General features: G+C 40.2%; 2 protein-coding genes across 6 annotated transcripts in view; one reads left to right on the forward strand and one right to left on the reverse strand.

The window, feature by feature from the left end:
* LOC110951777 (protein EFR3 homolog B) overlaps window positions 1-1,427 on the reverse strand; it is a 39,572-nt gene extending 38,145 nt beyond the window's left edge. Inside the window, exon 1 of one of the 3 annotated variants that reach the window (XM_022195011.2) lies at window positions 1,294-1,427. In XM_022195011.2, coding sequence (XP_022050703.1) covers window positions 1,294-1,300 — 7 coding nt within the window. In that variant the 5' untranslated portion in view covers window positions 1,301-1,427. Of the gene's footprint in view, window positions 1-323; window positions 826-1,293 lie in introns of those variants that run through there. The other 2 variants (XM_022195013.2, XM_022195010.2) reach the window with 2 other exon arrangements.
* The window catches only part of si:dkey-206f10.1 (adenylate cyclase type 8), a 41,189-nt gene continuing 28,453 nt past the window's right edge, over window positions 1,338-14,073 (forward strand). Inside the window, exons 1-6 of one of the 3 annotated variants that reach the window (XM_051960960.1) lie at window positions 1,338-1,440; window positions 3,402-3,532; window positions 4,791-4,860; window positions 8,734-9,042; window positions 11,536-11,634; window positions 13,438-13,649. In XM_051960960.1, the coding sequence (XP_051816920.1) occupies window positions 13,494-13,649 (156 nt within the window). In that variant the 5' untranslated portion in view covers window positions 1,338-1,440; window positions 3,402-3,532; window positions 4,791-4,860; ... (1 more) ...; window positions 11,536-11,634; window positions 13,438-13,493. The remainder of the gene's footprint in view (window positions 1,441-3,401; window positions 3,533-4,790; window positions 4,861-8,733; window positions 9,043-11,535; window positions 11,635-13,437; window positions 13,650-14,073) is intronic. The other 2 variants (XM_051960961.1, XM_051960962.1) reach the window with 2 other exon arrangements.

Genomic DNA, 14,073 nt, shown 5'->3' on the forward strand with positions numbered 1-14,073 from the left:
CCTGGATAGATGAACCCTTTCAAAGAGGTTTTAGGCTGAGGTCAATTAAAGGTCCCTGACTGAAAATAAATCTGATTTTCCTTTGATTAAACAACACTGTGGAACAGCAACATGTGCCAAGTACCAATAACAGCCTTAAGCTATGAAATCAGCTCAGTAAACTTTTCAAGACAGGGAGTGAAACTGAAATAGTAGTTTTTACTTGCAGTATCATGCAGCCATGTTTAAGAAAGCAACTTTTCAATGAAAGAGTTCTCTGTCTATGTCCCTTTGAAACTGAGAGGGGCTCCAGAGAGAACAGAGGAGCTGGTGTTGTCACTTACCCTTGCCAATGCGATGGTCCAGAAGGGTACGGCAGTCCAGTGCCAGCCTCTGAGAGGCCGGGACATCAGGCGCAGGCAAGGGCATGGCAGGCAACAAGCACGCACACACTCAGAGACACACTGCTCCTTTCATAGGCATGGAAACCTTAGTAGCTAAAGCCAAAAACAAGCCTACAACCAACAGACTAAAAATCTGAAATAATTTGGCTATGTAAGAAAAAAAATTTGAAAAAAATAATCCTACCTACTGACAGAACTTCTAGGTTTGGCTGCAATCGACACCACACACATCCACACACGAGCATCAACTTTTTCCCAGTTAAGCCTGAACAGAGAAACCAACTTCTGTAGGAATCAACTCACAGATTCACCACGAGCGCCTGCTGAACATCAACTTGTGCGTCCCTGTCTCGAGGCTTCTTAGCAATTTATGTTAGTACATAGGCAGGTTGTCCGCATTAACGAAGAGATTAGAGATTAGTCCTTCAATAGCAGCTCTGCACCCTGTGTGCATCTCTCTCTCATTAATAAACATCTCACTGACACAATGGACCTCACTATCCACCCCGAAGCCTCTCACTGGGCAACAGAGAGAGAGAGAGAGAGAGAGAGAGGAGGGTGGAGAGAAGCGGGGTAAACAGGGGCACTATGGGACAGCTATTCAGTCCGTGGGCTTCAAGTTCAAGGAATGCAGTCATGGGTGTCAGCAGTTGCAATCGCAGGCCAAATGTCTGCTGGGTGATTCCTACGTAAGTTCACACACCTGAACATTTATGCAAAGCTTCTCCCCCAAAACAGGTTGCTTTTCTCTGTTTGCAGTGGTTTATTATGAAATCTGATCAGTTTATATCATTTTAAATAACTTGCTGTGTTGTGGCTACTTCTTCTAGTTCTGTTCAACTTTTGCAGGGCATGAATCGTGTTTCTGAAAAGTGATGGAGAAATTGTAGAAGAGGGTGGTGGTACTCACCTGTCATGTTGGATATTAGTCACAAGGAGGCGTTGCTCTTCCAGGTTCAAAGAGGCGGGGAGATGGGTGGCACTTCAGCCCCGAACGGAGTCTCCACTGGCGCTTCGAAAATCAGGAAAGCCGCTGGATTGTCGTCGGCCTGCTAAAGTTAGTATGCCCAAATTAGCCGAAGCGCTAATAGCATTTTTGTGTTACTCTAGAATATGTTTCAAAACCAGTTGTTATAATTTCTCTGACTAGTGGCGAACAAATACTGGAATTTGCACAACACTAACATAACAGAGAAGTGAAATCATGACAGCTGCTAGTTAATTAATTACACGTTAGCAACTAACGTTAGCAACCACACGTTTCCATCACAATGTTTCGCTACTTTTCTTTACTTCTACGTCGTTCAGACATGACCTTGTGGTCACCAAATCCAACGCATAATTGACATTATTAAAATGTAGACATAACTATATGAAGTTAGAGCTAGCATCCCTCTATGCTACTAGCTAAGTATGCTAACGTTAGCTTAGCTAGCTGCCTGCTTTGCTTAGCGACAAGCCCCCGGTAATCCTCAACTGAACACGTTTAGTAGTAGGCAAAATCGGTTTCTTACCATGAAGTAAACAGAATTAAAATCCTTAAAGGTTTTGGCATACGGGCAACCAACGCCGGGCACTTTGACTGAAGTTCAGCTATGCTAAGACACGATTCTTTTAGTTAAGCCGGCGTTGCTGTTCCTGTAGCTAGCTACTAGCTGTCACCGGCTAACTGTAAGTGACAGCCCACCAGTGGACACCACCTTTAATCAGTCTGGAAACACACTTAATACCAGACACATGACAATCTCTGGTAAAACAATGAATGGCTTACACATTGGTGAGTCAGATAACATGTTTGACCCCACAGTGATGAGAACTATTGAATGAGAGTTTTGAAATAATCTATTTAAAACGGTAGAATACAATGAGTATTGTCCCCTCATCTTGCTTAATTGTAGTGAATGTTAGTGAAGTAGCAAAGCAGCAACCACAGCTATAAAAGCCAAGAAGACACTGGTATTAAAAGTAAATAACATACACTGCCTGTCCCAAAAAGTTGCCACCTGGATTTAATTAAGCAAATAGGTAAGAGCCTTCTATTAGATAATGATCGTCTTAAACAACCATGCCAGAAGACATATCCTGTGATCATGGAAAAGAAGCTTGTCTCTCAGAAGGGTGAAATTATTGGCCTGCATCAAGCAAAGAAAACAGCTAAGGAGATTTCTGAAACTACTAAAATCAGATTAAGAACAGTTCAACACATTATTAAAACCTGAGGGATAGTGGTGAACCATTGTCTCTGAATTCTCAGAACTAAAGGTGGTCCAATGAAATATTATAGTGTGCAACTTTTTTTTTTTTTGGATGGGCACTATATATTGGCCTCCACTTTCTAGATTGGATGGTAATCCCATCCAAAGCAGTTCAAATGTCAAACAGTGATTAGATCTCATCACCACCTGGGTTGACACTGTGTGCAAGGATTGTCTGGAGGACATAATTTCCAAGTAGTCAAAGTCAAAGTCAGCTTGATTGTCACCCTTCAGTATGTACGTGACATACCAAGGATTGAAATTACTCTCTTTGTGCAGGAGTAGACATTAAATAAACACTTTTAGAAACTTAGAAATATGACATGTATAAAGATTTAAAAAGGCAAAAACTAAGTAAATTAAAAATCAGGTAAACAATGGAAGAAAAACTAGAGCTAAGCAAGAACTAAGAAAAGCACAACTGAGTGAAATGTAAACATGACCACGAGATAATGTTTCAGATATAGTGCAGAATATTCAAAACAGTGCGAATGAGGAACAACGATCCAAGTAGTGCAAATACGCTTGACAAATGGTCAGTGAATTTACTAAATACAAGTTTCCCTTTTAACTTATGTAATCCTAGTTAATGCAGAAGTGTAACAGAGGTCATCATTTAGACTTATGAAGCTGTTCAATCATGAAAAATGAATGAAAATGAATTAGAAATGAAACAACCGCATCAAAAATAGTTCAGTATTATAGTTAGGCTATGATAATGTTTGTTAAATGTAACATTTTTTATTTATTTATTTTTCTGCAGGCAACTCGTTCTATAGATGATGCAGCAACACAATGAGTCTTTCTTTCTGCCAGCTGGTGGAAGCAGTGAGTCAATCGTCTGCATGAGATGGGACAAGCCTCTTACAGAGGTTCTTCATCCAGAATTTGAAGGTCAGTATTAAACATCCAAAGACCGCCAGCACCAGCATGGCAGAATCAGACTGTTACCTAATAATTATTACCATTACAAAAAGAAAGAGGAAAATGATACATATCAATGAAAGAGAAGTCTGATGGTGCCGTAAATACATCCCAGAATTCATAGAATTCATACTGGTTTTGATTATTTGTACCTTTTTAAGAACAATATTGTGAGTAGAAGCTTGAAGTTGCTTCCAAACTTTTGACCTGTAGCGTAAGAGAAGAATACTTTTAAAACTCTGACATGTTCATGCCAACTTTCACAGAACTAGACGGCAAAGAAAAGAAACTGATTCTGCACAAAACTAAGCGACACATTTTTAAAAACATCGCTGAACTGCTTTTATGCATATGGCACCCACACATGTTCATATTTACACAATTGCCATGCTAGGCATTTGTCTATACATTGTTAAAACTTGAAGCTTGTCCCTGAACCACTTAGAATGGCAAAGGAATTTACCCTCCCAGGTCTTTTAACCCCACTAAGCCATCCGGTTCAGTACTTTGTGCTGGTAACTCTTTATCTGTCCAACCCTCATTTGGTTGTCGATGGTGAGTGGCCCTTTTTGAATGGGATAACACTGCCTAGATTTGCTTAAGCTAAGTAGTTTATGCTGTCTTTTGAAGATATGTGTAACTGCTTGTAGTTATTGTATTGCAGAGTAAGAGTAGATCATGATGATAGCTTACCAAGCTGGCCTGTTGTTGGTAGGGCTACAGGTCTGAGCCTCTGTGTGGTTTACTATTGTTAATACTTCTCATCAGACAGGCCAAGAAGTCAAAATCAAACTGAAATGCACATTAAATTTGAGGATGTCATAAGATTAAATGGGATTGCACAGTGACTTGGTGGCTAGCGTTGTTGCCTTGCATCTAAAAGATCCCCGGTTGGTGTCCCATCTGTCCTGGGATCTTTCTGCATTGAGTTTGCACGCTCTTCCTGTGCATACATGGGTTTTCTTCAGGTTCTCTGGCTTCCTCCTACAGTCTAAAAACATGCTGAAGTTATTTGGTAGCTCTAAATTGTCTGTAGGTGTGAATGTCAGTGTGATTGTTTGTCTCTATATGTAGTCCTGTGATACACTGGTGACTTGTCCAGGATGTCCCCTACCTTCACCCTAAGTCGCTGGGATAGACTCCAGCCCCTCGCGACCCTAGTGAGGATTAAGCTGTGTATAGACAATGGATGGATGGATCAGATTAAATTAAGCTTTTTACCTTGTAGTCACCATGCTGGAGGAGGAGGAGGAGAAGGAGCCACATACAGGGGACCAACATCCCATTATGTCTCCAAGGTTGGTGAACAATTGTGAATCTTTTGTTTTGAAGGACAAGTAGTGGTTTTAAGCTCTTCTTCGATATGTACACTACCGTTCAAAAGTTTGGGGTCATTTAGAAATGTCCTTAAGAATGTCCTGAATGAAAATACCATTAAATGAATGATAAATCCAGTCTAGACATTGTTAATGTGGTAAATGATTTTTCAAGCTGGAAACAACTGGTTTTTAATGGAATGTCTCCATAGGGGTACAGAGGAACATTTCCAGCAACCATCACTCCTGTGTTCTAATGCTACATTGTGTTAGCTAATGGTGTTGAAAGGCTCACTGATGATTAGAAAATCCTTGAGCAGTTATGTTAGCACATGAATACAAATGTGAGTTTTCATGGAAAACATGAAATTGTGACACCAAACTTTTGAGCAGTAGTCTATGTTTGGTCCACTTTAACCCTATCTGATCTGTACACACATCTTCACTTAGAAGAGCTTTGTGTGACTGCCAACAAAAGCTGTCCAACTGCAGCCTTACACCTCACACAACAGTGCCAGTGATACACACCAACAAATGCGATTAGGTCTGCGTGTGAGTGCAGCGATGTTTGGCAAGCACACAGCAGGCCACGAGGTCAGTTCTGTTCTTGGTTTGACCTCAGTGTGTATGAGAGTCAGCTGATTAGTGGACAGTTGATATTAATTAGATCCTGGGGTTTGGCCAATGGAGAGCTCGTCCCTCAGATGAACACAGTTCCACAGCACTGCAATCAGAGCCACTAAGTATCGAACAGATGGTGACAGGTGTGAATACAAATGTCATGTTCTTCCGCAATTACCTTCGCTGATTTACCTATTCTCTCTGAATGTTTCCATTAGAAGTGACATCTCCTCACCCAAAGGTGCTTTGTTGCGTTGCTTTACAAGTGTCAGAGAGCTGCTGTGCTATGTGATGGCAGCTATAGTAGAACTAACTGCCTTAGACCTGGTGGTTATTTTTAGATATACACTAATCAGCAAGAAAGGTCTGAGCTGCGCAGTCACGGACAGATTGGAACTCATTAGATCAGTCTTAGGGGCTTTGCGCAATGCCTGGATACAATTAGCAAAACAAGTTTCCAAAACTTTAACCAGCTTACGACCATAGAGACCACAAGCTGACTGGAGCCGTCAGCCCAGTAAGAAAACATTCTCATCAATCCTCTCAGGCCTGTGGCTCTTGCTGATGCTTGAATTCCCTCTTATTTGTTTGTCTCTTTCTCCCCAAGACACTAAATCCTTGCCTTGTTTACCTTGATAATACAGACAGTAACGCACAATACAGCTTGACTTGATATTGGAATAGAATCATGTTGAAAACGATAAATACATAGAAAATACAAAGAAAAACTGGTAAACTATTTACTGTAGCAGGTTAATATGAACCCTCTATCTGGAAAAAACTGCACGAGGATGCACCAAAGACTCTTTATTACAGTAAATTCTGAAGAAAACTGTACATTGTTTACAAATTCCAACACAAAAACTCAACCGAGCCGCAATATTCTAAGAACATTTGTGAATTCATTACATATTAATCTTTGTTTTGCATAGCATTAACCAGGCTGGAATTATAATATGAAAAGTAAAACAAAAGTCACTGTATGACTATATGACTCTTTATAGAATTATTCATGATAATGTATTGAAAAAAATATTTACCAGTCAATCTAGAAAAAAATATTTTCAGATTTCAGAGATTTTCTTGGATTTAGTGTGGTTATTAAATGTGGTATTCTTCCTTATTACAAATTTTTAAAAACTGAAGGAACATCAGTAATCTAATAGAAAGTATACAGTGTAGATTTACTCAAGTACCGTTCCTCGTGCTTCACTTTAGTATTTACTTTTTCTGCTATTTCAGAGGCAGATATAGTACTTTTTACTTCATTGCAGATTTAATTCAACAACAAAATAGGCTATACAGTCAACAAATAAACGAGGATATAATATTATAGATCATGACCAAATGTTATTAAATTCACAAGATACACTGCAGATAAACTATAGAAGTTAAATCAACTTTACCCGCTCTAACTTTAGTGTAATAAACACAATAATGGATCAATAGTTATATTCCAAAATACACATATTTATGAAATTCTGCACAATGAGTGCTTTTCATTTTGGTGCTTTAACGTGAAGTACCAAAAGTATACAGTTAAATGCATTACTGTTACTTTTACTGAGCATTTCTACACCATAGTATTGATGCTTCTTCCACCTCTGAATAAAGCAAAAATCAAAAACTGCTTCTGTCAGTCCTGAATGCGGTTCGTATTTTCAACAGGTTTAACACGTGTTGTAAATGTGGAAATGACTGACCATGAAGTTTGAGACGTTAAAGTTGTGATGTGCCTGTGTGAAATTCATGGAAAACAGCATTTGAAGTATGGATTGAAACCCGTTGAACATAGTTTTCAGCATATTCGGAACCACAAGCGGTTTCTGAGCATTTTGTGTTGCACTCACACTCTTCTCTGCAATATAAAGTCTCTATGGAAACAGCACCACCACGACTAGAAGCAGAGACAACTCAAATTGCCTTTTTATGACAGTTAAAATGCTATAAAGCACAAAAACAGAGCAATTTCTTTGAGCATTTTCTTAAAAAGTGAAGAAAATAAATGGAATCCAGACGCAGCATTTTTCAAAGTACCCACACTTATCAACACTGTAAAGAAGGTGACACTACATGCTATTAGTGCTATACTATTTACAGATTTAATTTGTTTCCAGATTTGTCTGATACATAAAGACATTTTGATGAAATATCACGATTTAAAGCTTGGATTTGATTAATTTTGCACTGCTATCACCTCAATAAGCTGTCTCATTTGCACTACTGCCAGTATGTAGGTTGATTTTTATGTCTTTTTATAAGAAACGGCGGAGTGGGTGTACGTTTGTCTGTCTGTCTGTTCACAGCATTACTCAACAATGGACAAATGGATTTGGATACCACAAATTGTTTTCAAGATTTCACCTGTCATAAATGATACAGCTGAGCAGCCTTGGTGGAGTACTGCTCTCTAAGTGCTTTTCTTGTTTATTTTTTTTATGCTGTATTTTGATCATTTTTAAATGTGTGGTGTTAATAAAAAGGCGTGAGAGAAATGTCTTTTCACTTTCTCTGTACGTCCTGGATATATAAAGAAATTGACAGCAAAAATCTTCTCTTCTATTCCAGTTTTCCATGTCACACATGATTAGCTCAGTGGTTCTCTAGTGATGATCTGAAGCTCACATATTAGCTTACGACTGTATGAAACACAGCAAAACATAACACAATAGTGAATTTATTTTCTCTTCAAGAAATCTGCCTTTTTTGTCTTCAAAATGTTGGCTAGCCAGACGTAACGGCCTCTCACACCTACTCAGAAGCACTTGAATCTAAGTGTTCAATACAGGCTCGCTGCTGAATCACCTTAGGGTCCTGTTATCATGTGAGAAATGATTCAGCTTTCTCGCTCTCAGCTATTCAACTATTCAGTTTGGTGTTTGCAATGTTTTTAACTGTGCACAGCCAAAAAGGGCCTTGTCACCTCTGAGTCTCTAATTGCACAGGCAGATATTGAAGTAACCAGGAGCGCAGAGACAGCACCTCTGTATGATATCAGGTTGGTGGTAGAGTCAATTAAAAAGAGCACCTGAAAGAGACATTTGAATAAGCACTTGTGCTGATGCTATTTAATTGAAGTGTCAACACTGCTTTGAAAAGATTGTGTTGACTTAGCCGTGGGGTGAGAGCGTTGCATGTTTTTGTCGTTGTCTTGGTGCCAGTGGCCTCAGCTTTGCCCTCCAGTGAGAGTAGCTGCTGACTAATTAATCCTCTTTGCGCTCTTCGCTCCTGCAGCTCTGCTCTGTGGCAGTGGCTAACTTCATTTCAGAAGTCCAGGTGGTGACCTACAATCCTGGGCAGAACGGCTCCACACATCTTTGCCGGGCGTGTGCATCTCCTCCTGTCGCATCCAGTGCTGGACAGGGCATCGCAGTGGGAGCCACTTCAAGTTTTCCTATCATGGATTAAGCCTTAATTTTCAGATCTGTGTACGTTAGCTGAGCGATGGAACCTGCAAAAGTGGATTATGACATGCTGGATGTATATGTCCTGTGGCTGAAGCTAGAGATGGCAAGTGGATGCACAATATGTAAATCTATACAGGTCAGTTTGTATGCATCACTTTTCTTTACCCATAACAGTTACAGATTGTTGCAAAGCCATATTGTTTACTCCACAGAGTTGGCAGCATGCAGGCACAGAGGAACGATCCTGATGTTTGCAGTGTGATAGAAGCATCTCCCGTTACATAGCATTCGTCCATCCCTCCATTCTCTATACACCGCTTTATCCTCACTAGGGTCGCGGGGGGTGCTGGAGTCTATCCCAGCTGACTCGGGCGAAGGCAGGGGACACCCTGGACAGGTCGCCAGTCTGTCACAGGGCTACATATACAAACAATCACCTACATGCAATTTAGAGTAATCAATTAACCTCAGCATATTTTTGGACTGTGGGAGGAAGCCGGAGTGCCCGGAGAAAACCCACGCATGCACAGGGAGAACATGCAAACTCCATGCAGAAAGATCCCAGGCCGGGATTTGAACCGGGGATCTTCTTGCTGCAAGGCGAAAGTGCTAACCACTACTCCACTGTGCAGCCCAACATAGCATTTGCTCATGTGAATATTTTTCAGCGGCCTTAATGACAGACTTAATTATGAAGCGTTTTCTCATGCCCAGTCTGTGCTGTGTGGATTCACGATCTTGGTGAGAATCAGCCCGGTGACAGTGGACTGTGAGTGGGTGGGACGGCACCATCTAGAGCCAGAAGGACGTGGAGGAGTTTAAGTCCAGGCATTAACCAGCTCAGGTCTAAATCTGGCTGCCAGATAATTAGTTGGAAAGCTGCCTTTCTTCTGGCACACAATGTGTCAACACGTGGAGCCGGCCAGGTGGCTCTTTTCAGCATGATGGATGTGTGCAATTAGTATATCCAGGATCTCAGAAGGACTTAAACAACAAAGAATGCATTGTTTAGCTGCTTATTTCTGAACAGATGTTCCTCAAGTTATATAATGATTTGCACTCTCCAACATGAAGTATTCGTACTCATAAAACAGCAATGATCTTGAGATTTGGCATTTAAAACAAGATATGCACTCAGTGAGTGCAGTACTCCACCAAGGTTGTTCATTCCCCCATATGGCATTGTCAGAAAGGCAGTATTTTTTTAAATAAATGCAGCATTTATTTATTAGTTTTTGATGATCAGAAATCATTGCAACATAGAATGTGTCCATTTAATATAGATGCAGCCACAAAAAAAATTGTCTTGCACTGAGCACAGGCGTGTGTTATGCATGTGTACGTTATGTACGGATACTGGATCACGTGACCCTAATTTGTAGCGGGCAGCGGGAATTGATGGGACTCAGAAACACCCCCACAATTTAATCAATTGTTCCTTGTATCATTTCCGATGGATAAGTCCGCAGTGGTGGATTTGTAGTAGGATTGCAATTATGTGATCGTCAGCTTGTAGTCATAGTAACGCTGGGCCGCTATCTCGCAATGGTACAGAAATATTTAGCAAATCTGTGGATCTAGAATATAAGCCGCATCACTACCAAAATCTAATATCTTGGTCCTTGTGTCATTTCTGACTTTCCCTGAAAATTTCATCCAAATCCCTTCTGTTTTGAGTAATGTTGCGAACGGACAGACGGAAAAAACAATTCCAGTCGTCACATAACTCCACCGTGTTCCTTGGGGGTGTAATCAGTAGTTGCAACAGTGGCTTTAGTATGGAAAATGTAATGATGAAGCTCAAATGAGGTGGATAGACTTTTAGCATTTTCTGTTAAACATATACATGCATAATCCATTTTAAAGCATGTTAGCATTTTAAATCAAATCACCAATTAACTTTCCATGCATGTCTCTAGAAGGAACCCAGATAAACTCCCTGCAGGCACAGGGAAAACCTGCAGTGCTGATGAGCAGAAATATGACACACCACCACAAAGAAATGTGGCTGGAAAACCTAAACCAGTCTCATAATGTTTCAATACGGAGAATCTTTGAGTACATAATTATCAATCAGTCGCCCTCCATCTGTCAAAGGGTGTCCCACAAGGAACTACCCCAAGCCTGTTGTTATTGTCATTGTTTTCAGTGATTTTCTATCTGTATGTCTGAACACCAACATCCAGCTGTATGCAGATGATGCTGGCATTTACACTACCGTTCAAAAGTTTGGGGTCACATTTTTTAAAGAAAAGCAGTTTTTTCAATGAAGATAACTTTAAATGAATCAGAAATACAGTCTAAACATTGTTAATGTGCTAAATGACTATTCTAGCTGGAAACGGCTGATTTTTAATGGAATATCTCCATAGGGGTACTGAGGAACATTTCCAGCAACCATCACTCCTGTGTTCTAATGCTACATTGTGTTAGCTAATGGTGTTGAAAGGCTCATTGATGATTAGAAAACCCTTGTGCAGTTATGTTAGCACATGGATAAAAGTGTGACTTTTCACAGAAAACATGAACTTTCCTGGGTGACCCCAAACTTGTGAATGGTGGTGTATGTACATAGTAGCTGTGCAAGCAAATGAATTCACACACTCAATGTTTAATGTGTCTGAAACAGTATACGGAGACTTCCGGCCTGACTCCAACATGGCGGTTCTTCTGTAGAGCCAGATGTCTTCGTATCAGGGCAGAGGCTGCAGGTCATTTCTGAATACAAGTACGTAGGAGTTCTGGTTGGTTCCAAGTTTTCTTTCAAGGTGAAAAAGGGTCTGTGACAGTTCCAGATTAGTTTGAGATTACATGTCAACACAACACATACTTTCTATAGTCATTTTCCCTTTCTATGGTTGTCCAACAACCTGGTTGCAGGCTAGCATGGTTACTCTACAACCCTTACAGTCTTTGTATAAACAAACACTTTACATCTTTAATAGTAAACCATTTTTGTCCAATAATATTTTAACTTAGCTCGGTTTTATTCAGTTTACAGCACCGATTCACAACTCATGTTATCTCAAGGCACTTCACATTGTAAAGTGAAGACCTTACAATAGTATGTTGTAGATAGAAACCCCACGAATTCCAAGATTCCCTTTGAGCAGCTCGCCTGCTGTCATTTGTTGCTATCTTTCCATTGTACCTCCAGGCGTGTGTTGTTGTGGTTTTGCCTTTATTGTGCTAAGCAGATTTATGCATTTTATATTCTGTGCATGCTTTTTGTGCTGCTTCAACCGTTCATGTCTGAGTTTGTGTCTAACAATGCAGCACAATGTATGAATGCTAACTGTTATAATATTAATAATAACTTTGTTTTTATAGTACTTTTTAAAAACAAGGATTTACAACATGCAGGAAAACATTAAGCATTCAGCACGACAAAAATAACAACTGAGAGCCAGACAGACAAAGTAATGCATAATTAAGATGAAATTAAGATAGAATTAAAGACAAAATACACACAATGCAGCATGTAGTGTGTCAATATTAAAACAAAATCAAAAACAAGATGACATCCCATAAAAGGAGCTCTATTAGAACGGGTTTTCAGGAGAGATTTAAAAGCAGAATAACGGGCTGTGAGCCGGCTCAGACGGAGTTAACATTTCTGTCATGTAGCTTAGATACAGACCTGCTTTATAAGTGAGCAATAAGATCTTAAAATTAATTCTACAAAGTGTCCCTAAAGTCTGGACACAGAGGAAAAAATACGAATGTTCAAGAAATGAAATGAAATGTATCGGCTATCTTTCAACATGTCCATCCTTCACGTCCACCGAGAAGTACCAGTTCAACTCTTTCTTCTTTCCACAAAGCCATATTTAATCTGTGGAGGCAATAAAATTAGAGTTAATGAAATTTCCTATGTGTCCAGACTTTTCAATGAACAGGGTTGCTGCAATCTGAAGCTAGCTGGAGGCGAGAGTCAGTTCTGAAGTAGTTAAGCCTTGAAAAAATAAGTCTGAATGTAGTATTATATCGCCATTTACATCAATTAATCTCTCATTTTAGTGTTTTGCATGTTTTTTTTTTATTGTGAAACTGTGTTGGATGTTTTAATACTCTTTGTTCTGCATGCATATAAATGATCTCAGTAACTTTGTAGTTTCAGTTTGATTCTAGGGTCACTCTGTAACATTTGTCCAGGGGCTACAGATGACAAACGGCCTCTTGGATGACTCTGGCGGGTTTACAGCAGTGTTATTAATGTGCATTGTCCCTGTTAAATGAACCAACAAATCCTAGTGATATGTAGAGAAAAAGAGGGAAAAAACTCATCAAACCAGGGCACTTTTAAGATGAAAGTGTCTGTATTATACTGTTAAAACCTGAGGACTAAGGAGTGCTTTGGTTTGAAGACATTTCTTTCCTTGACACCAAAGAGCATCCGAACCAAACAACATTAAGAGTTGAGAATTTTCAATACAGAGCATGCATGCAATGATCACTGAATATCACTGAAGCAGGTCTTGGCTGAGTGCCTCCTTCCCTTCTTGTCTCACCGTCACTTTTTATGTTCCAGGCTACTGCCTTCTCCTGATCTGAGACCAACAGGTGGGGTCAGCCGAGGTCGTCGTCATGGTGACCTTCGCTGAGACGACGCAGGTCTCCCCCATGGAGCTGCACGAGCCGCCATCTCTGACCGCCACCCTGTCCCCGGGGCTGCGACGGAAAAAGATGCTGTGGCAGAACGCTGTGAAGCACATCATGATCCAGCAGGAGCTCAGCACCCAGGTGATTGGTTCCTCCAGTCAACAGCAGACTGGCTGCATCCAGATGGTTTCCACTGTTTTGTCTTCTGTTGCTTTGTAAATATTCTCCTAGAAGAGTTTAGAAGAAAAAACGCACGTAACGTGCATCATAAAGTAGCTTCACTCTAAATAAACAGGTAAATAGGAAATATTGATTGAATCAAACCAACTCAAACCCACAAAAGGAGATTTTCCAGCAGCACCTACTCTACTCGATTGTACTCGACTCGACTTGGTTTAGGTTATTTTCCATTACAATTGAGTACCACCTCATCGTAGGTGGAGTCGTCACAGCACAGCAGCCCAGAAGTCCCTTAACGTCATTTGTGTGCGACACAAATGTGACACAACAGTGGAGGACATCAAGGCAATGGGATACCTGCTGCTTGGTGTATGGCTTTTTTTTT

Source organism: Acanthochromis polyacanthus, chromosome 16 (genome assembly GCF_021347895.1).
Source record: "Acanthochromis polyacanthus isolate Apoly-LR-REF ecotype Palm Island chromosome 16, KAUST_Apoly_ChrSc, whole genome shotgun sequence".
NCBI lineage: Eukaryota > Metazoa > Chordata > Actinopteri > Pomacentridae > Acanthochromis > Acanthochromis polyacanthus.